This window comes from Hemicordylus capensis, chromosome 1 (genome assembly GCF_027244095.1).
Source record: "Hemicordylus capensis ecotype Gifberg chromosome 1, rHemCap1.1.pri, whole genome shotgun sequence".
In the NCBI taxonomy this organism is placed as follows: domain Eukaryota; kingdom Metazoa; phylum Chordata; class Lepidosauria; order Squamata; family Cordylidae; genus Hemicordylus; species Hemicordylus capensis.
The window spans coordinates 296855606-296879679 of NC_069657.1; the positions used below are offsets into that span (position 1 = coordinate 296855606).

At 44.2% G+C, this 24074-nt stretch overlaps 1 protein-coding gene across 33 annotated transcripts in view; it reads right to left on the reverse strand.

Moving 5' to 3' along the window:
* Positions 1–24074, reverse strand: part of DST (dystonin) — a 488434-nt gene that overhangs the window by 324845 nt on the left and 139515 nt on the right. For 31 of the 33 annotated variants that reach the window (XM_053286451.1, XM_053286446.1, XM_053286475.1 and 28 more), the window contains one exon: positions 6556–6617. In XM_053286451.1, coding sequence (XP_053142426.1) covers positions 6556–6617 — 62 coding nt within the window. Of the gene's footprint in view, positions 1–6555; positions 6618–9580; positions 9657–11128; positions 11192–24074 lie in introns of those variants that run through there. The other 2 variants (XM_053286465.1, XM_053286463.1) reach the window with 2 other exon arrangements.

Below are 24074 nucleotides of genomic sequence, written 5' to 3' on the forward strand. Positions count from 1 at the left end.
AATATTGTAAACCACTTTGGGTGCCTTTGTCAAAGCAGAAAGGTGGTATTAAGATGTAGCAAATAAATAAATAATAAAATATCTGCCCAACCCCTATATTTCTTGCACAGCTGCCTGAATATTCATTAGATTATAGACTTCCCCAGTTCCCTACTTCACACATAACCAGTATGTGTGTAACTAACCTGCCATCAGATTCAAAAACAGACTTGTGAAATTAATTTTGTTCCTTTGAAACTGTTATTATGAAGACTGAAAAGCTGAATTTTTAAAAAAGTTTTTTTTTAATCGACTCACATTACACATTAAAGGAACTTGAGTGTTATAATATGGGACTGAAGGCAAAATATAATCAGCTGGGCAGTAAAAATCACCATGGGGAAAACACTGTGATTAAAAGGTATCATTGGGTGAGCTCAGATGATCCACAGAAAGTAAGAAAGAGGGAACCACAGGTCCCCAGTGAGTACTTCTGACCTTTTCTGTGTTGTGCCAACCCAGAAACATCAGGAGGAGAATTGGTCCTCTCTGTCACCCGACATTCTCCATCCAACTAGAAATGTTAGTTATGGATGTTGGGCAGCAGAGCAGACCCAACATTCTCCAACCAACATTTCCAGGTTTGTGTGACATGGAAAGGGGCGGAAGTACTAATGAGTTCCGGAAACATGCACTCGCCAAGAAACTCAATTTTCTCTTACTTACTTACTCATGTGAACCTGCCCATAGTGACATAAAGTAGTACGTAGTAAAGGATCTCCAAGTGCTATTGAGTTCCACTCCACGTACCAAGGCAGATTCCTAGAAGTAATGCATTTACAATGTGACCAAGTAAAAAATGGGGTGGGAATCTCATTGAAAGGCAAGACCAGGACAGGACTGCACATAACAATGGCCCTGCTGTTCACCAACAGCCCTGCTGCACCACAGTTTTGTATACGGGCATCATAATATTAGCAGTTTTATTATCAATCCCCTTCCTAATGATCCCTAGCATGGAATTGACCTTTTTCACAACTGCCGCACATTGAGTCGACACTTTAAATGAGCTGTCCACCATGACCCCAAGATCTCTTTCATGGTCAGTTACCGACAGCTCAGATCCCATCAGCATATATGTGAAGGTTGGGATTTTTTGCCCCAATATGCATCACTTTACACTTGTCAACACTGAACTGCATTTGCCATTTTGTTGCCCACTCACCCAGTTTGGAGAGATCCTTTTGGAGCTCCTCATAATCTGTTTTGGATTTTTACTACCCTAAATAGTTTGGTGTCATCTGCAAATTTGGCCACATCGCTGCTTACCCCAACTTCTAGATCATTTATGAATAAATTAAAAAGCACCGATCCCAGTACAGATCCCTGGGGGACCCCACTTCTTACTTACCTCCATTGCGAAAACTCTACATTTATACCTACCCTCTGTTTCCTGTCTTTCAACCAGTTAGCAATCCACACATGAACTTGTCCCCTTATCCTATGACTGCTAAGTTTTTTCAAGAGTCTGATGAAAAACTCTGTTGAAAGCTTTTTGGAAGTCCAGGTATACTATGTCAACTAGATCACCTTTATCCACACACCTGTTGACACTCTCAAAGAACTCCAAAAGGTTTGTGAGGCAAGATTTCCCTTTGCAGAAACCATGCTGGTTCCCTCCCAGCAGGGCCTGTTCTATGTGCTTTATAACTGTATCCTTGAGGATGCTTTCCATCAATTTGCCTGGAACAGACATTAAGCAAACCAGCCTGTAATTTCCCAGATCACCCCTGGATCCCTTTTTGAAAATCGGTGTTACATTTGCTACTTTCCAGTTCTCGAGTATAGAGCCTGATTATAGGGATAAGTTATATATTTTTGCAAGGAGCTCTGCAATTTCACATTTGTGTTCTTTAAGGACTCTTGGATGGATGCTGTCTGGATGCTGTCTATCCAACTGTCACAACTCTTGCTTATGTCAGACTACAACTACCATCATCCCTGGCTATTGGCCACTGTGGCTGGAGATGGGGAGGAGAGCTGGTCTTGCGGTAGCAAGCATGACTTTGCCCCTTAGTTAAGCAGGGTCCACCCTGGTTGCATTTGAATGGGAGACTAGAAGTGTGAACAATGTAAGATATTCCCCTCAGGAAGAAGGTTTCAAGTTCCTTCCCTGGCTTCTCCAAGATAGGGCTGAGAGAGATTCCTGCCTGCAACCTTGGAGAAGCTGCTACCAGTCTGTGAAGACAATACTGAGCTAGATAGACCAATGGTCTGACTCAGTATATGGCAGCTTCCTATGTTCCTATGAGGATGGGAGCTGTAGTCAAAAAACAGCTCTGCAACCCTGGACCAAGCATCTGAAGAGATACCTTCTTCCACATGAAGCTGCCCATCACTTAAGATAATAATTTCTCTTTCTCTGTGTGCCCCTCACTTGGAAGTGGCGCCAAACTCCCATCCAGGCTGTTTCCAGACCTAGAGCTGCTTAGCTTCAGCAATGTTGCTGTGTCATGTGGCTTCAGAGCTTGACCTAAGACCATCTAAACATTATCCTCTCCTTGCAGCTTCTCTAATTGGCATATTTAATTAATGAATACGCAGTCTAACAATGCTGCCAATCCCCACAATTTATGGCCCCTTCTGCCAACTACTGTATAAAAGAAAACTTGCAACGATTCATCTGAGACTGCCACCAGCGTTAGCACTGATACTTGCCTCTAATTGCAAAACAGTGCAACCCACCCACCCCCTGAAATAAAGTATTGGTATCTAATTTAAAACATCTGAAAACTAAAACTGAATAAATACCCAGTTTTTAAAAAAGCAACCGAAATAGCTCAATAATATTATTTGCTTTTTTGTACTATACTCTGAACCTTTAATGAAGTTGTACATTCATCATTGCCATTACATGTTACTGTTAGAGCAAAGATGGTTAAAAATAAAACAATTCTATACAAATTAAAGTCTGTTAGTGTTTTTAATGAGATACCTTCTGATTTCACATGAAGATACTTGCAACTGGAATTGCAAACTATAAGGGCAGGTTTTCTGAATAATATAACAGAAAAATTATAAATTATACTATAATGTGGCATATTAAGTATTGAACTGTTCCTGCTATTTTCTGTATGTATATGAGTACAGGAGCCAATCGCTCTCGCTGGAATAAATGACACAGATAATAGACGAAGCAAAGAACAAGCCAATATATGTTCAGAGCTTCATCTGCATGCAGCAAATTGTACAGATAACAAGGAGCAGCTTGCTGAATAATGTATCAATTAATTTTAAAGCCTTCAGCTGATTTCAGCTGGTAAAATCATCTTACATGTTAATATCTTGCAAGGATAAATACTAAAATATTAATCAAAGTTCATGCTAATGAAGAGTTAATTGGAAATAATCCACAAAGATAATGAATTAATAAATTTAAAATATTGCCCTGCTAAGTTATTAATACAAAGGAAAAATTAGATTACTTTAACATTATTCATTTGTATACCATCCAGGATACCAGTGACTGTGGATGCTTAATTAAGCACATACATCTAGAATGTAAAATAGCTGTCTACAGTACTCATTATGCTGCCTGAGGGCATGGAATTTCATAAGCCTAGAAGCACAGATGCTGGGGAGGTGCAGATATCCAAATAGCACTATTCTAGTGAAAGTATACTTAAGTTTGTGTTTTTCTTTTAATTACAGCCAAAGGGTTTGCTTTGGCCTTGGCTATAAATTATTTCTAAAAGCCTAGGAACTCTTTAATCAGATCATGCTAAGATTTCCAAAATTATTTTCTATTACTTAACAAACAAACAAACAAAAAAGATTTGAGGCTGGAGGAGAGAAAGAGTGAACTGGTGCTAATGCAGAAGAAGAGGAACATAGGAAGCTGCCATATACTGAGTCAGACCATAGGTCCATCTAGCTCAATATTGTCTACAAAGACTGGCAGCAGCTTCTCCAAGGTTGCAGGCAGGAATCTCTCCCAGCCCTATTTAGGGGAGGCCAGTGAGGGGAAGGAGGAACGGTGGTGGTGTGGCTGATGAGGCAGCAGGTAGATCAGCAAGAGAGGCTGGGGGAGAGTCAGCAAGCGGGGGAAGCACTGTAAGTATTATCTGGATTATCTCAAGCACCTAAATGTAATGAGCATGCCATCTAAAAATATTTAACAACTCTCTAAGATGTAAATTAGTTAAAGTACACATAGCTAAATCTAAGTACATGTGCATGGTAGCTGAATATTCTTCCCCAGTTTACCCCTGTTCCTACTTCCCTTCTTCTGTTGCACCCCTTTTGTCAATGTTAGCTTGTGAGCCCATTAGGAAAGGGAACTCTACTCTCAGAACTGACAACACGTTATGTACATAGATGTACAATAAACATAAAGGCATTAATAATAAAGCATATTTTAATGTTGCAATTAATTTTTTAATTCATTTATGCAATAAGATATAATCAGTTTAAGTTAGTGCAACTACAGTCATCTTTGCAATAATGATTAACAAAGTGGCAAATTAATACTCGGGTTCAAGCATGAATTTCCTTGGGAAATAATAACTTTTCTTCTTTAACATTCAGCCTTTCATTATGGGCTGATTCACACATGGACATGCATACAGAACTCAGTAATTCAAGTATCAAGTGGTAGCCTGCATGGATGAATAAACTACCAAAGAAAAAACACAAGACAGAGCCTTCAGAGGGCCTCCAGCACAGGGCTTTTCAGTGAAGTTGGCTCATTACATTTAGCTGTGAGCAATCTAGTTGTGTACTGTTGTGCGAAGGGCATGGTTCTTGGGGGGGTGGTGTCTGAGACGAAGAGACTCACACACAGTGGAAGGTAAATAAATGTCATTTTAATCAAAGACAGACAAAGGGGTAAAAAGGCTTACATGCCTCGAAACACACACTACTGGGGATCCTGTTGTAGTAGGGGATGGGCTCTGGTGTTGGTCCAAGGCACCTGCATGCTAGCCTAGTCCATCGGTGAGATCCAATTAGCACTCTGAAGGAGCTGCCTTTTACTGCTGATTACAAATAAGCTTCACTTGCTGGAATAGACACGCATGAGCAAAGCATGGCCAACACAGGTGCACTGAGAGACTGGATAATGAGCATGGTTCTCACACAGAACACTGATAAGGTGATGCAGCTTAATTATATCCCTAACTAAAACAAGGGAGCCCAGCAGAGATGAGAGGAAGAGAGAATGCTTTCTACAAGCCACTAACACTCAAGTAAGGTGGCTGCCCAGTGCCTCCTACACAGGGACTGGCACATGCATGACACTACATTTCATGCACAGACACTAAATGTTCCCTCCTTGTGATTCAATGGTTCTGTGAAAAGGTATCTTTCCCTACCATGTCATTACATGGACATTTATTTGTTTGAGGATTTATATTCCACCTTTCCAGTTGCAAAAAGGAAACATTAATGGCAACCTACATACATAATAAAATCAGCTAACATATGTATCTATATCTATCTAATCAAACAACAACAACAGAAGATAAAAACAATATGGAGCTATGCAGCAAAAGTAAACTTTTATGTGGCAATAAAATATTGGCTGAAGAATAAAATTTTCAGTTGATGAAGGCATACTGGGAAAGGGAGAACCAGATAGGCCTTTTCAGGTTAGGGAGTTATACATTCCAAGTGACACAACAGAGAAGCCCCTCAAGTGTATCCCAACCACTGTATTTCAGAGGTGATGAGATGCACAGAAGGGCCCCACCAGATGACCTTAGCAACAGACCTATTCATGTAGCAGCGGCACAGGCAATCCTTTACACATTGTGTCCCTGAGATTTTAGAGGCTCTAAAGGTAATGATCTTCACTTTGAATTGTGCCCGGAAACAAAATGGTAGCCTGTGAAACTGCTACAGAAGAGGAATAAGATGCAAGTGTGAAGTGGCCCTTTGTCCCTTCGACAATGCAGAGCTGCATCAAGGCAACACACTTATAGTTGTAGTTAGGAACTGGCACCCCCAATGTCCTCCACAGTGTAGAAATAACAGTGGTTTTCTAATTATTTCTACTGATTCTCAAAACAGTTCATTGGGTCATACTAATAGGCTGTAGGAGTCTGGGTGGATGTTGTGTAACATTTGGGAAAACATCAATCTTTTTCAAACATCACTTCCCACCACAAAGAAACTTATTTAATTAACACAATGGAAACATTTCCATTTTGTTAATGTTAAAATAAACCACCCCTAAAATATCCAGCATTCACGTTTTTAATCCTATCATCCAGTGTTTTGCAGTCGTAACAATAGTTACTCTAAAGCAAACCCTACTGAAACCAATGCAATGTACCACTGAATAAACAGGTGTAGGCTCAGATGATTAAATGCTAACACATTTCATTTGTTGCACAATGTAGATTAGTAGGTGTGAATCTATTGTTAAAAAACAGAAATCAATCAAGGAATCTGTCCATGAAACATTAAGTTTAAGATGATACCAAGTTCCACTGAACCCGAGAGCATCTCTGCAAAACTACAGCAGATGATCATGCAAGGCAGCATTAAGAGCAAAGAGCATGCATAGCAACTGACCTTCATAAGATGCTGGTTTATCCATTTTGTGAATGTTTTCTTTTGTACTTTGTCCCGTTCATCTGAGAAGGAAAAAAGCACACACATTCAATATTTTTTAAAAAAAGAAAAAGAACATGCAGATAATTTAGGTTGCTACATTGAAAACTCTCACATTACTTGAAGAGAGAGGACCATACTAGGGATGTGCACAAACTAAGGTTCATGCACTGGTTCAGCGTCAAACCGGTTCAGATGCGGTTCGAATCAGTTCAGCACCATGGGGAGGGGAACAGTGAGCAGGATTTTTAAAAAGGAGGAGAGCAGGTATTTACTTGCTCTCCGCCACCGCATGCAGTTTTCTGAGCCCCCAACAACCTGTACGTACCAGCACCTTGTGCAGGTTCTTGAGGGCTGTGCCATCGCAGCAGGAAGCTACATGCAGCAGTGGAGAGCTAGCAAAGACCTGTTCTCCTCTTTTGTAAAGATCCTGCTCACTGCTCCCATCCCATTTAAAGACAGGATGCACTATGCAGCAAGAGAGCAACCCTGCAAAACTTTCCAACTAACTGCACTAGTGGAGTGGAGAAGAGTCCCATTTTTGCAGCCCTGCCCTTCCCCAGGAAGCCTCTGTGCTACTCAGAAATATGTCCCGAGGGCCACACAATCCTTGGGACATATTTTTGGGGAGTACAGAGGACTTACAAGAGAAGGTAAGGCTGTCAAAAATTGCCACTTCCCTGCTACACCAGTGCACTTAGCTGGGAAGTTCTGTTAGATTGCTCTCTCAATGTTCTAGTGGATCTTTGATCTGTATGTCAGTCAATGAGTTTATTTGAACCTTCTACTACAGCAGTGCATCAGAGAACCAGTTGTTATGTTAAAGGGAAAGGGAAATAAAATATGCTGATTAAAAGGGTTGGGGGAAACTGTAAGGGCAGATACTAGCAAATACAAATTCCTTATGTTTGGTAGCACATTAGAACTGGAATACAGACGTCTTCAAACTATTACTGCTTGCTGATCCACATCTCACACCTAGTCCTAAGCACACTGGACTCTTAGACTCCTATTTCTCAGTACCATTTGTAATTTGCTTAACACAGTCTGTTCCTTCTTGCAATATGGAAATTCTAATCCCTGCTTATTTCTTGCTATCAGGCTGTGCTTTTTCAACTTCAAGGAATAGGACTATTTTCAGTAACAAAGCCTTAGTTTGGACTATATTATAGTCACACTGTGAATTCAGACAACCTGAACTGGTGCAAGCAGCAAAAATTCAATCATGTCAAGTTTCAAGGATATTAATTAGATTGGGCATACCAGCACGCGTTTGTCTTGGCAGTCCATCTGAATAGGAGCCTTTCCAGCCACACATTTCCCCCGCCTCAAAAATAAACAATCCAGATTGACTCCTCTGGTTCTCAGACTTTCTTGCCTTTGCAACCAACGCAAAGAGACCTCAGAAGGGAAAATCTATGCAGACATGTGTGTCACTGCATGAGACCATGGTGGCCTAGTCTGCCCTGTACTTCTCGGAAGCCTCGCCTGGTTGAGTGCCTGTTATGCACTCAGAACCTCTCTCCCCTTGGGCTGAATCACTGCACTGCTGAGTTCCAATCCTAAACTAAAATCAGTGTTCTTGGGCAATTCCTTTTGTTGGCTTTTTGCGAGCAACTTGAATAAGACGGCCCTGAACATCCTTGGAACATTGAATGAGCAGATTATCCCTGTACCTGGCCACCTGAGAAAGAATCTCTGGAACATTAGAGCTGAATCCCTGGAAACTTGGAATTGAACTAATGTGATTGGGCCATTCCCTGTGTAGGCTTACTACTGTATTCACCCCTCAGCTTCACTTACAACACAGCAGACAAAAGGACAGGCATAAACATTGTTTCCCCCACCCCTCATCCCTTTCCATCAACACTAGGCTCACCAAGCCTCCACCCATGCTTTTTCCTCTCTCTCTCTCCCTCCTTCCCCTTTAGAGATGTATTCACTGACTCCTGGTGTTACCAAAGTTGTCACACACTGCATTTCTACACTGTGCCTCTACCGTGTACAAAAACCAACTTTATTTTCAAACATCTTGCCTCCGTGTCTGTTTGCTCCCCTGTGGTACGCTAATGAGTCTTGCCATTCTCTGGAATGCTATCTGTTTGTTATTCCTGGTTGCACATTTGGTTTTGGGTAGTTTCCCCATATTGGTCTCAAACGTAGTTGCACACATGTGTAGAATACACGGGTGTGAGCAAGCATGGTAAATACTGCTATAAATATTAACACAACTTCCCAGAGTTGATACCATTTATTCCAAGTTGAAGTTACAATACACCACTTCATTTTTATAGTTGAAGTTACTAGTTGTGGTGACCACAAATGTTTTCTATTTAGAGCAGTACTGTGCTACCATGACTACTGAGAAGCAAATATATTATTTTGCATGTTTACAGCTTGCTAGGCACCTTAACAGAACCTATACTTACTTCCTTTACATTTTGCCATATTTTCAGTTAAGTTAAAGCTCTACCAGAAAGTATTATCAAAAGCCAAAAGATTGTAGCTTATGATACCTTTGGTTTGGGAGAATATTCGAATCTGGAAGGTAACTATGTATTGATACCACAGTGTTCTACACATTTGTCAACTGTGACAAGCAGTAAAATGGAGTAAAGTCAGACGTGGACATTTAAAAACTAAGAGGCAAACATATAACTTTGACCGTGTCCAGCCCTATTCAAACACAACAGAGAGAAACAGGAGTAAAGTTCAGAGAGGGGAAAACTAAAACACAGCCGAAGTATTTCAAACCAAGCAAGCTCTAAAAGAAAATTTATCTTGTTAATTTTTTTTTAACAAGCTATGTAAACAGAAAAGAAGAGACCCATAGCTGATCTGGAGAATTAAAAGCAGGCCTAAATGAAAGCAAAATATGCTTGCGGTTCCAGTTCTAAAGACAAGTCTTTCCATTTTCCTTTCCAAGGCAAAAATGGTTAAAAGACAGGTTAAGGCGAAAATATAGCACAGGTACTACAGTACTAACCCATACAGCACATTAGTTCCACTAGTTTTGTATTCCATTCTTGCTGCTGTATAAGGAACTGCCCCATCATTCTTGGAGAGTGGGACACAGATCTCTGCTGCTAAGTTTCCTTAACTTCAAGAAGGCTGTTAACTAGGTATTTTAACAGAAATACAGTACCCTGTGATGACAGAATCGCTCCTCCTGGCAGAAGCAGGGCAGGGGGGAAGGAACACCTCTTTTAAAGCAAACATTAGCAATCACCAGTCTAGGGCTGCCAATTCTGACTTAAGCTACTTCTGGAGATCCCCCCACTCCCCCAATACTTTTCACAATAAAGTAAAGTCATGCCATTGAGTCAGTGTCAACTCCTAGAACCCACAGAGCCCTGTGGTTGTCTTTGGCAGAATAAAGGAAGGATTTACCATTGGCATCTCCCGCTCAGTATAAGATGATGCCTTTCAGCATCTTCCTGTACCGCTGCTGCCTGATATAGGTGTTTCCCATAGTCTGGGAAACGTACCAGTGGGGATTCGAACTGGCAACCTCTGGCTTGTCAAGTCATTTTCCCGCTGCACAATACCAAGCCATTAATCTCTTCAGCACTGCTTTCAAATGTCTCCTGGAGATTGATGCCAATTGTCGGAGACCCCTGTCATGTCCTGGAGAGGTGGCAGCCCTACACTAGCCTGCCACAGCAACAGCCTTACACAATGTATTTTAGAACACTAATATTGCATAAGGTGCCTATTTTTAGTTTTAACTTTACAAGTCACACCAAACAATATGCTCTTCAAAGCCATGTTTTCTGATACTTGGTCAATGCAAGTGTCATATTATTGAATTAAAATATAATATTTGTACACTGCCAGCTCTGATGACTATATTTGCCTTGTTCCCAAGCTCCTCATACCCAATAACCCTTACCCATGAGCCCAACATATGGCATAAACATAACGTATTAATATGTTTTATTCCTTTCATTAGGTTTTTAGTTTATGATGTTCAAAAGTTTTATTTATGATCCTTTTAATCTGCTTTATATTATTTTTAGGTTTTAGTTCACAACTGGCCCTCTTCTTTATCTGAGTTGGCAGCCACTGTCAGTGGAAGAAGAGTAAAAGAGCTTGTGGCTAAGTTATTTTGGCTAGAGGGAGCCAAGCCATGTTTATTCAAAAGTAAGCTCCATTGTGTTCAATGGGGTTTACTCTGAGGTAAGGGTGACTTAGGTTTCAGTCTGCTTTACCAAAGGTCCTTTCCAGTCCCCCGGAAGTGAAGAGAGAGAAGCTTTTTGTGTGTGGGGGGGGGGCTGGAAGTGAGGTGAAACTCTTTTTTGTGGGGGGGTATCAGAATAGTTAAGGGGGCTGTACCTGGCTATTCCAAAGAAGCAAGCACCGAGGCACCCATTCATAATCACACTGCTCTCTCCAATTCTGTCTCAGGCATGTGTGCTGAAATGGCCAACCCTAGCTTTTCAGAAACAATTGCTCCATCCTCCTCATCTTCCCAACCATGAAAAAAACAACACTATCACCATCACAATTTTAGGATGGCTCTGGGGGAACAAACCTGAGCAGTGACTCTAAGGCATCACAGACATCACACGAAACCAGAGTTACAGATTCTGTTTCTTTCTGCCACCCCACACCTCCTGTTTCCCAGTCTGATTTCAGACATAAATGCTAGCCTCTTCTCTGCAGTCTGTGAGACAGCAAAGGGAGGGGGAGGGGGTGGGGGATGCTGGCTTCCAGGCTTCTTCCTCTGATTGGACAGCCACGGCAGCCAATCAGGTGGAGAGAGGGATGAGCTTCGTTCCCTCAACTCTGGTTCCAGGGAAGGCTGCCTCCAGTTCTGCATTCAGACATAAAGGAAATAGCCGCAAACCAGAGACCAAGCAGCAACCCTCACTTCAAACTGAGGGTTCAAACGGGAATTTGGTAACTGAAACCTCAGTTTGAGTTAGGGTCCAAACTGCAATTTCATGCATTCAGACACACAGTTAAACCAAGTCTGGCAACCTGTAACTCCAGTTTCGTGCGATGTCTGAATGGGGACAAAATGTTAATGAGTGCAGTGTTGGGTGCTGGAAATCCAACACCCAATGTGCAATGTATTTTCCTTACAAGGTTCTACAGAAAGCTAAACCCTCTTGTGGAAAGAAGTTGAACTGTGTCTATTCACTCAATCTAATGAATGTAAAAGTAAAGTGTGCTGTCGAGTCTGTGTCAACTCCTAGCACCCACAGAGCCCTGTGGTTGTCTTTGGTAGAATGCAGGAGGGGTTTACCATTGCCATCTCCTGCGCAGTATAAGATGATGCCTTTCAGCATCTTCCTATATCGCTGCTGCCCGATATAGGTGTTTCCCACGGTTTGGGAAACAAATCAGCAGGGATTCAAACTGGCAACCTCTGGCTTGCTAATCAAGTCATTTCCCCGCTGCGGCATTAGGTGGCAGGCAAAAGCAAATAGGGGAATAGCTTCTATGTTTTGAGGGGTGGAAGAATGGAGGGGGATGGGGAACAGGGCAGTCTCTGGGGATATTTGGTGGGGCACTGCTCAATCTCCACTAGCCGGAAGCACTATTACTATTATTTTCTAAATTGTATGTATACTAGAAAGGCCAGGACCAGAAAGGCAGTATGCAAACTGATCAGTCAGACAAAGGAGTACATAACTGCAATGAGGCATAACCATACATAAGAAACAGTCCTTCAGCCAAAGGCAGCCCACCACCCTTGCATAATGACCACCACCAACCCTTTTATTCCATTTATTCACATGTCTGCCCCAGACAAATAGATTGTCAAGCACCTGGCAGATCGTAATATGTGGCTAACAGATTGCTTTCAGTCGGTGACGGGGTACAGGGGTCACAAATTCTGCAGACTATCTATCTATCTCCAGATCAAACCACCAAGACATTCACTTTCCTGGTGTTCATAGTATCTACAGCAGCAGCTGCTGTAACAACATGAAAAGAAAGTGTGTGAGGGATTAAAAATGTTCACTGGGAAATGGAAAGACTAACTAAAGTAACAGAAACCACAAATACCTACCCTTTCTATTTAAACATATGGGATCTTCTCAAATTGCAGTCTAACCTCAACTCAAGCACCACAGTCAACTGCTACCAACATAAATAGGGCTTCTTTGGCAAATGCCAGGAGCCAGCATGTGCCCTCCCAGAAATGGTATTTCAGTCATGTATTTTCTGTGCTACTGAAGCGCGCACCAGCTCTCTACAGCTGTGCTTAAAAAGTTTCTTCCTTTATTTTCCTGTGAAGGCCAAATGAGCAAAGACTGGTGATGTGACAGTTATATATTTATCTACTGCATTGATACACAGCCTTTCTGTCCAGGCATTCAAAACAGTGTAAACATAATAAAAACAATGATGACAATTTAACAAAAGTTCAGAGTTGTTTGGGGACACTGGTGAGCTCTTCTGGAGTTGACGGTATGAGCTCTCTGGCCCGAGCCTCTCTTCTGCCTTCTCCTCAGGGCAGGCAAGTCTAAAGTATGTTCAGTTTGTAAAAGGCCTTTGCAATGTCTAGAAGGTTGCAAGAGGTGACAGGCTACCCTCAGAACACTGAAAGCTGGCTGGGCCTAGAGAGGAGAACAGCCTGAGGGGCAATGTACACAGTCATACTTTTACAGCAGTAGCAGCCAATATGGATGGGGTGGAGGGGCAGAAAACGAGCCATAGGTGTGGCAGGTATGCACTTGTCTAATCCCATTCTGGTTGTCTCTCATCTTGCCCCACCATGGTATTAAGCCCAGGCATGCACCTAGGATTCACTAGGTTATCTCCCACTCGATGAATACCACTCCATGTGCCTGGGATTAATGCCGGGGGTGGGGTGAGAGGCAGCCAGGACAGGATGAAATGAGCAAAAACAAGCTGCACCTGTGGCTTGTTTTCTGCCCACCCACCCACAGCCCCACCTGCCACTGTTCTACAGGAAAAAGTCACAGGAGGTGATTTTCCCCTGTGGTAAAGTTATCTTTTAAAGTAGCCCTTGAATGGATTACCTACTTTATTTCTGCACACCTTTTGGTTTGTGACAGGTACATGAAAGGCAAAAACATTCGTTCAACAGCTGGTGTAGTGGTTAGAGTGCTGGACTAGGACCGGGGGGACCCAGGTTCAAATCCCCATTCAGCTATGATACTAGCTGGGTGACTCTGGGCCAGTCACTTCTCTCTCAGCCTAGCTTACTTCACAGGTTTGTTGTGAAAGAGAAACTTAAGTATGTAGTACATCACTCTGGGCTTCTTGGAGGAAGAGCGGGATATAAATGTAGTAGTAGTAGTAGTAATTTATCAAGTACAGAATGCATTTGTTAAAGGCACACAAGCCCTGAAGGAAATAAAGGTGGCAACCTTGCCTTCACATATCTGAAACAATCATTAACTGTTTCACTCGACTCCAGCATGACCCAGAAATTGAACCCAGCATGAAGCTATTATGACCAGGCTTGATTCCCAATCATGGCAATCCTTAGGGTCACACCAAGGGAATGAAGCAGGCTTTGTACCTAACTCAGTGATGTTCCCAATCCTTTGCTTTTGCCATATACAGTAAGTATGGCTGCAGGTCATTTACATGGAAAAGTGCTGCACTTAGAGACACTGCTGTGGTTGAGGAAAAATCTTACTTTCTCCTGACTCTTACTGACTGGGATCAGGCAGAGCTGCGGGGAGTGCTAGCATTGCCAGCTTGCAACCCTGAGATCAGCAGGGTCCCTTTAAATTTCCCAGTGCTGCGGGAGAAGAGACAGCTGCAGTTCCTTCCATGAGTTTTCATTTTCTGGCCACTCCTGACCTGCTGTAAACAGCCATGATTCCATGAGAGCTGCACGGCATGGAGAGGAGGGATGAGGGTGACTCCTAGGGCGGAACGGCTGGGAGAAGCCATGGCTGCCTCATTCCCTGCTGCATCAGAGAAGTCAAAGGGACTGTAAACTGGCAATGGAAAGGGTGGGGAGAGGAATGTAACCTTGTGTGCACTACATAAAATTACACACACATACTGGGCTCCTGCATTATACAAAAACAAGCCCTCCTAAATCTCTGCCCAGCCCATCACGATGATGGAAATGTTGTTCGACGGCCGTATCTCGTGATTTCAGGGGGGAATTAAAAAGGTTATCACTTCCCATTGCAATCTGCAAGGAATTGCTCCTTTCATATTTCCATGACACAAACATGGCCACAGTGCAGCAGCAACCCACCTGACTCCCCTGGCAACTGTTTTGCAACAGGGCTGCAGCTCTGTACCACAGCAGACAGAGAAAGGGTATGGACTGCCAGATCACGGCAGCTGTATAAAAGGTGGAAGACAGACACGTTGAACTTCTCCCCACCCTGAAGCTCTTACAAGGACCAGAGAGACCACCAAAGATGACTCACTAACTTGAGCAATACAAGTCTTCTTATCACCATGAGAAATTTATCTTGTATTTTTAATGTATGCAGACTCCAGGCAGGAACACAGGAAGCTGCCTTATATTGAGTCATACCATTGGTTCATCTAGCCCAGTCTTCTCTACATCAGAATTTCCAAACTGGTGTACCACAGCATATCAGTGTGCCATGGGCCACTGGCCGGTGTGCTGTGCTGACTGGCTCTGAGCAGTGCTCCCTCTAAGGCGTGAGCATATGATTGCACTCACATGTTTTTTGGTGTCCATTCAATTAATTTTAGATCCCGCTCAGGTTGAATCAAGGCCCCATTCTGAATGCATGTGCGCCCGCACTGCCTTGATACTGCCGACCAGAACCAAACTCATTCCGCACACAGATGGAAAAAAAAATAAAGAGGCCACTTTTTGCAGTCATCTGCAAAAGTGGGGAGTTCCCTGCTTCTGCAGGTGACTCGCCCCATAGGCACTGGGAGAGAGGAGCCCCCATCTTGATGTATAAAGGAGCAAGTCAAGTGCAAAGCCAGAAATGTAAAATCTTGGCCTCTACAGCTGACTCACCCCATAATACACCAGGAGGGCTAAATAAATAAATGTGCAGTGGCTTTGCTATTGCAAAAAAAAAAAAAAAAAACCTTTCAGGGGGCAGTGTGCCCCAGTTTTTCTTCCTGCGTCTAAGTGTGCCTCATGGGGGGGTGGGGTAGGAAACACTGTTCGACACTAGAGGTACCCCAAAGGATACTTGAAGGGGTCCCAGGGGTACTCAGATCCCTCCTGCATCCCTATGCTACAGCCAACCTAATTGCTTCTCATGTGAGGATTGCTAGCTTGAAGCCAAGAGATCCTCAGCAATGTGTCCACTGCAAAAGGGGAGGGAGCAGGCCGCCTCCTCCTCTGCTCCCAAGTGGCTGGCTACTTGCTGAACTTCAGCATACCCTTCCCCCTCAGCCTGACTGACAGACCTCAGAAAATTAACACTCTAAGTACTCCGATTGAAATTAACAGGACAATTAAACTTGTCCCATTAATTTCAATAAGCCTGTTCATGAGTAACTTAGTCTGGATGTAATCCAGTGATTGTAATCGCCTGTCTCATAACTGTAGCATTTACATTTGTGAATATGCATGTGCATGTAGGTACACGCACGCACGCACGCGCACACGCACACACTCACTCTACAGGGTACCTGAGCTAAAGGTTTGCAACAGAAGGAGTACACAGAAAGGTTGGGAGGCCCTGGTCAACACTGACTTGCAGTGGCTCTCCCAGGTTTCAGGCAGGAATCTTTCCCAGCCCCAACTGGAGACGCCAAGGACAGAACCTGGGACCTTCTGCAGGCGAAGCAGATGCTCTTCCACGGAGCTATTGCCCCATCCTAAAGATGCTCTCCAGTCGAGGCTCCCTCCCGTTACTTTGGAAGCTAGCAGATGTAGATTTCTTTTTCCTCTTACACAGTCATCTGCTATGTTTTTTTTAAAACTCTAGAATAGTCCACATAGCATCACACAACACTAATGAGACATGGGGGGGTGGGGCATGTTGGACGCAGCCATGAGCTCCCAGCTAGAATGGTCTTACTGCCAGCTAGCCAAGGCAGTGGTGAGGAAAAACAAAAACCCACATTCACTACTATACCTGGCACAAACCCAGCTAGCAACCATCACTTGCTGCCTGGGTCCAATCCTCCTCGGAGGGCCTGAGCCAGCATTAGCAGTGGAGTCTCTTGGGTGCTTGGACTCTATCAGCTGCCCAAGGGTGCCATGTATAGACACTGGCCTTTAAAGGGTAGATAATAAAGAACAGCACCCACTAGCATTTAGACACAATACTTGGGAAACCCAATTAAAGGCAAATCCAAGGCCTGGCAGCGGGGTGGTTCTGGCTGAATCATTGTGTACAATGTTCACAGTCTCTATTCTGCTCCCCCTCCTTCTGTAGGCACTTCTATGGAAGTCAATTGGAATGAAACAGCTGCAGAAAACAGCCAGGGGTATGAGCCTTGCATCCAAGTTTTATTTAGGGGCCACTTTTTCCTCTTGCTTTCTGGAGCATAATGATTGCATTCAGCAGGTTCCTGGCAAAGCAAGTGTAGCCAGGAACATTGTGACAGCTTATTTTGCAAGACAACACCACATCTATCCTCCATTATTTTATTATCATTCATTTTTGGCAAATGCAATTGATTTTGTGTTGTCGGTGGCTCTAGTATTCTAAGGATCCAATCAGCAATGAAATGCAGCAATGACAAACAGTGAATGGTTATTTACAAATTAGCAAAAAAAACCCAAAAAACCCCTCAAAAATTCTCTGGTGCTATCAAAGCATTCTATGAAATGTCACTCCTGTAATTGGAATATTACATTAATCAGGCTATTTTGCTGCTAGACTGTAGCTCATTACTACTTACTATTTAATATTCTCAAGGGGAAGTTGTGAACCAGCCACTTGTTTTCTCCACACAGTCCTTCTCGTGTAGGAGATGACAGCCCCTGGAAGCCAATTCTGTGGCAGCAGTGCTGAAAATAATGCTGCTAAGGTTGCAGAAATATCCGTTTGCTGCTGCAACCTGCACCTGTGCACAAATCACATGGAAACATCCCATGTGATCCTGCACACAGAAGAGAATGCATGGAGAAAACAAGCAGCAAGCTCACACGTGCATATCAACATTAGTGCCAACAGCATGCTCAGTGCTGCAGCAGATGCAAGTACCAAAACTTGAGAGCTTGTGGTCTACATCAGGGCCAAACTAGAAGGCTGTTCTCATGCACAACCAGGACTGAGATCGTATCCAATCCCAGCAGTGCTTCAATGGCAAACCGGCCTGCGGAGCCAGCCTCTTAAACAAGGTTAAGGGAGTGAGCACTCCCTCTGCCTCGTTTTTTAAACTGTGTGCAGCACCAGCTGCTTTTAGCCACCGCTGATGTAGTGACGGGCGCCCACTCATCGCTGTGGGGATCCCCACCATGCATTGAGTACTTGCAGGGTGCATTATGAGATTTCCGGGAACCAGTACAACACTCCCCGGCCCTCTGTGCTGCCGGGGGCAGCCCGTGTCCATATAGGCAGGCGATCTGTGAGCCCAGCATGGACCCAACGATCATCTGCAGAGGGAGTAAACGTCAGCAGACTTCCTCCCTGTGCACCCTTGAGCCCTTCTCATTCACTGATCTAGATGGGCTCTAGATGTTCCTTGAAGCATGCATTTGGTCCTTGGCATGCTTGTGGTTTTACTTAACTGTGGCTAAGTAAAAGAATGAATGAATGAATTAAAATAAAATAAAATAAAATAGAAAAGGCACATATTAGAAGAGGGCCCTTTTCAGCCAGAGGTTTATTCCATGATGAATGCTCATGTTTACAGGTGATTTTGTACAGCATCCAGATTATATTCTCGGCATCTCATGAGGAATATAACCTGCTCCTGTGAAACATTGCTTATTTTCAGACCACATTTTTTCTGCCTTGAAAGCACTAGGGGAGAGACTAGCACAATGAGGAAAGGTGTAGTCAGACAACACAATTTGTTTGATTTTAGGGAGGGAGTGGTTTTCCGCCTAGGTGGTGATGTACTGGACGCTGGAGAGTTGGTTCCCAAGCAGATGTCCCTCTTCCATACCTGAGTGCACCTTTGCCACTTTACTTCTAGCCACTGCCCTTTACAGTCCCTTTTATTTAAAACAAACAAACCTGGGGTCAGTTTTTATCATTATTATAACATTTCTTCTCCGCTCGTCTCTTTTCTAAAAAATAATGTTGTGCATGCTAAGTTCTATAGGCTTACACCCAGGAAAATGTGACAGGACTGTAGCCAAGTCATTAAAGAGGAATGTTTGGTATTTCAGGAAGTTATCCATTAACTGCAGCCTCAACAGAGTGGGTGACTTTTTTTTAAAGCCAGACTGAGTGGGGACGGTGGGGGGAGGACAGAGAGGGGTACTTACTGACAACCAACTGGAAACATTCCACTCCTAGAAAATAGCAACATGAATACAAGAAAGGCCCAAATGAGAACTGCTGCATGTGGAAGCTCCTTTCTCTTCTGCAAGTAGCTCAAAGTGAGAACTCATGGAAAGCAAGTGCACACACACACAAACACACAAAGGCCCTATCTTTGGAAGGGTTTAGGATCACCTGCAATATGCAGCCATAATATCAGTATTTGAAACATACAGCAGAGGGCAGTGGTTCACAAATTATCACTAAAAAGCTTCTATCACCTCACAGAAATCTCCTAGGTGAGCCATCAGCTAAGGGTGTTACGACCAAGAAGCCCAAGAGTAATGGATACAGCTACCATCTGGATCTGAAACTGGTACTGGCATTGCTTGGTACAAAAGCAATATCCTATCAGTAAAATTAGCAAGTGCCCTTTGGGCAGTGCTTCTCAAACTGTGTGACATCCCACCTTGTAGAGTTTGATACAGCTGAAGTGAGAGTAAGAAGTGGAAAGGGCGCTTTCCAGACTAGCTGCTCATCAGTAGCAAAATGCCTCCGTTCAAGCAAGTCGCATTCGGAATGTAAACAAGAGGGAGAGCAAGTCTTGCAGCAGTTAACAACCCGAAAAAACAGCAACTGCTTCACGGTGACGTCCTAGCTCTGTATTGCAGCGATTAAATTCGCGACAAGGCATTGAAAATGTGAACGGCACCCTGCTGTCCGCGTAGGGACTGCGGTGTTACGATGCAGGAAGTGTGGAAGCACACTTCCGAGATTCGCCCTGACCCCATTGTAGGGTCCAGTCTGGAAAGCGACAAGGAAAGGAAAATATGGAGGCAAGTGGAACTTTCTGCAACTTGCCAGCCAAGGCATGGGTAGGTTGAATGCCCTAGCAGAGGATTTTCATTAATTAATATTGGATTTATGGGAGTTAGTGTTATCCCAGTTGCCCAGTCCTCCTAAACTGATTTGGGAAGAGCTGCTGCTTTGTTTAATTTTGTTTCTTTGCATTTGGTTTTAGGCAGGGTCAGACAAGTTTTGTTCTATTCTTTCCCATACCAGTGCTGGATTTGTGCGCCAATCACAGATCTTTGATGTATTATTAATTATTATTATTATTTTACATTTTATATCCCGCTCTTCCTCCAAGAAGCCGAGAGCGGTGTACTACATACTTAAGTTTCTCCTCACAACAACCCTGTGAAGTAGGTTAGGCTGAGAGAGAAGTGACTGGCCCAGAGTCACCCAGCAAGTATCATGGCTGAATGGGGATTTGAACTCAGGTCTCCCCGGTCCTAGTCCAGCACTCTAACCACTACACCATGCTGTATGCACATGACTGTGTGAAAGCATTTCTGCATGGTCCACTGTGAGATAGGTGGTTGGGCTAGGGAGGGCGCAAGATGGTAGAATACGTTTAGTAAGGAGGACATGTTCAAAGGCTTTGAGAAACACTATCTTAGGGAAAAATGCAAACCACTCATACAGAAAGCACACTACCATTATGCTTCCACATGTTTATGAACACACAGACACACTCTGTGTGTGTGTGTGTGTGTGTGTGTGTGTATTAATAATATCTGATGTTGTTTAACATCTACATAAAACCACTGGGAGAGATCATCAGGAGATTTGGTGCAGGGTGTTATCAGTATGCTGATGACACCCAAATCTTTTCCTCCATGTCAACATCACCAGGAGAAGGCATAACCTCCCTAAGCCTGCCTGGAGGCAGTGATGGGCTGGATGAGAGATAACAAACTGAGTCCAGATAAGAATGAATCCAGATAAGAATCTGAATCCAGATAAGACAGAGGTACTTATTGTGCAGGGTCATAACTCGAGAGATGATTTCGACCTGCCAGTTCTGGATAGGGTGACACTTCCCCAGAAGCAACAGGTACACAGTCTGCAGGTGCTTCTAGACACAACCTCTCCCTGGTGTTCCAGGTTGAGGTAGTGGCCAGAGGTGCCTTCTATCAGTTTTGACTGATACTCCAGCTGTGTCTGTTTCTTGAGATAAATGACCTCTGAACAGTAGTACATCTGCTGGTCACCTCCAGACTTAATTACTGCAATGTGCTCTATGTGGGGCTGCCTTCATGTGTAGTCCAGAAAGAAGCAGTTGGTCCAGAATGTGGCAGCCAGGTTGGTCTCTGAGTCATCTCGGAGAAACCATATTACTCCCATCTTAAAAGATCTACACTGGTTGCCAATAAGTTTCCAGGCAAAATACAAGGTCTTGGTTATAACCTATAAAAACTTAAACAGCTTGAGTCCTGAGTATTTAAGAGAACGCCTTCTTTGCTATGAACCACACTTCCAATTGAGATCATCAGGAGAGGTTCGTCTGCAGTTGCCACTGGCTCATCTGATGGCTACTCGGGGACGGGCCTTCTACATTGCTGCCCCGAGGCTTTGGAACACATTTATTATTTATGTATTTATTCAATTTCTATACCGCCCTTCCAAAAATGGCTGAGGGCAGTTTACACAGCGAAATAATAAGTAAGTTAAGATAGATCCTTGTCCCCAAAGGGCTCACAATCTAAAAAGAAACATAAGATGGTTACCAGCAACAGTCACTGGAGGTACTGTGCTGGGGATGGATAGGGCCAGTTGCTCTCCCCCTGCTAAATAAAGAGAATCACCACGTTAAAAAGGTGACTCTTTGCTCAGTTAGCAGGGGTTACTTCCTACTGAAATAAGAGCTTCAAAATCTTTGACAACTTTTAAAAAGGCAGTCAAGACACATTTGTTCACCCAGACTTTTAATTAGATACTGTTTAAATGGTTTGATTTTTAATAGTTATAACATTCTTTTTAATGTTTTAACCTTTTTATTTGTTGTTTTTATTTTGTTTTTTTGTAAACCATCCAGAGACTTACATTCTGGGTGGTATACAAATGTGCTAAATAGATAAATAATTATATTTATTTACTTACTTATTTTCTCTCTCTACCTGAGATCCTTTTAACTGAAGACGTGGAGGACTGAAGCTGGAACCTTCTGCATGCCAACCATGTGCTCTACCACTGAGCTGCAGCCCCAGTTCTCTCTGCCAACTCTATAAACTAGAGTTTATAGAGGGGGGAGGGGGAAGGTAACAGGGGGAGCAGGGCCATTCCATCTGCCTTGCTGGGACTCACCATCTAGCCCCTTTGCCTCCTGTGTACATTCCAGCACAGGCGGAGTGCAGCCTGCTTGTCGGCTGCCAAGTGTCAGCTAGCTGGTTGCCAGCCTCCCAGATTGCAGAAGATTGCTGAAGTTCCACCACCTGCTGCCTATCCTGGGAGCTGCTTACGAGGGGAGTGGCTTCTGGGGCTCGCAAGCTTAAAAGCAAGGAGGCTTGCCATAGGCGTAGCCGTTGGCATGGCCGTCAGGCTGCCTGTAGGCGGCCGCCAAAGGGGGCCGGCCTTTGGGGCCAGGCCTCTTGCAGACATGTGTTTGGGCTCTCTTGAGTGGGATGGTGCTGGGGTGTGCCTAGCAGTTCGGGGGCAGCTATTACTGTAGTGGTGGGGAATAGAAGAATTGGCGCTGGCAGAGCAGCTGACCATTACAGGGGAAGGGAAATCAGTCATTTAGTAACTGTTTCCACTTCCAACTGTTCTGTCAACTCTTCGGCCTCGGGGAGCAGCTCCAACAACCCACAGAATCTGGCCTTGCTCCTCTGAAATGCCAGGTCAGTTCAGAATAAGACCAAAATTGTCCACGATTTGATTGTGGATGAGGGAGCTGACCTGGCATGTATAACCAAGACCTGGTTGGGGGAGGCAAGTGGTCTAGTGTGGGCTCAGCTTCTCCCACCAGGTTACTCTGTCGTGGAACAGGCCAGGGAAAGTGGGCGGGGGGTGGGTGGAGTGGCTGTGGTCCATAAGAATACCATTTCCCTTACCAGGGCCCCTGTGAGACAGCTGACTTATATTGAGTGCATATTTTTGAGGCTGGGAACTAGGGATAGATTGGGGATTCTGTCGGTGTACCGTCCACCCCGCTGCCCAACTGACTCCCTAACTGTGCTGACGGAGCTGGTCGCGGAGTTGGTCTCCTAGACTTTTGGTGCTGGGAGACTTCAATATCCACTTTGGGGCTGGCTTGTCTGGTGCAGCTCAGGAGTTCATAGTGGCCATGACAACTATGGGCCTATCCCAATTAGTTTCTGAACCAACTCATGTTGCCAGCCATGCACTCGATTTGGTCTTTTGTTCTGATCGGGGGGTGTTCCGTGGGTGGGGGATCCAGTGGTTTCCCCATTGTCATGGACGGAACACTACCTGGTTAAGGTTGGTCTCACAGCTGCAATCCACCCCTGCAGGGGTGGTGGACCTATTAGGATGGTCCGTCCGAAAAGGCTGCTGGACCCAGTGGGATTTCAAAAGGCCTTGGAGGATTTTGACATTGGTGCAGCCGGTGATTCTGTTGATGCCCTGGTAGGAACCTGGAATAGGGAACTCAACAGGGCAGTAGACACGATTGCTCCTAAGCATCCCTTCCGACCTGCTGCAAAAAATGGCCCCTTGGTATACTTAGAAGCTGCGGGAGCTGAAGTGGTTGGGTAGACAACTAGAGTGCAAGTGGAGAACAACGTGGTTCGAATCTGACAGGATTCAGCATGTGACCCATTTGAAGGCTTATGCGGTGGCAGTGCGCGCAGTGAAAAAGAGATTCTGGTCTGCGCGCATTGCGGCTGCAGGGTCACGCTTGGCGGAGCTATCCCGGGTTGTGAGGAGTTTGGTTTCTGCTCCTTCTTATCAGTCCCCGGAGTTGCTCTGCTGTGATGCCTTTAATGGGTTCTTTGCAAATAAGATCTCCTGTATTCGGGCTGACTTGTACTCCATTATTTCTGCAAGGTCTATGGAGGAGGTGTCCAGCAATCCCTCTTGCAGTATTAGATTGGATCAGTTTCAATCTGTGACTCCAGAGGATGTGGATAAGCTGCTTGGGGCGGTGCAGCCTACCACCTGTTCTCTGCATCCTTGCCCGATTTGACTGCTTCTATCTAGCAGGGAGATTGTTGGAGGTGGCCTAGTTAATATCGTAAATGCATCGCTGAAGGAGGGTAGAGTGCCCCCCCTGCCTGAAGGAGGCAATGGTTAGACCACTCTTAAAGAAGCCTTCCCTGGACCCCTTAGTGATGGACAGCTACAGGT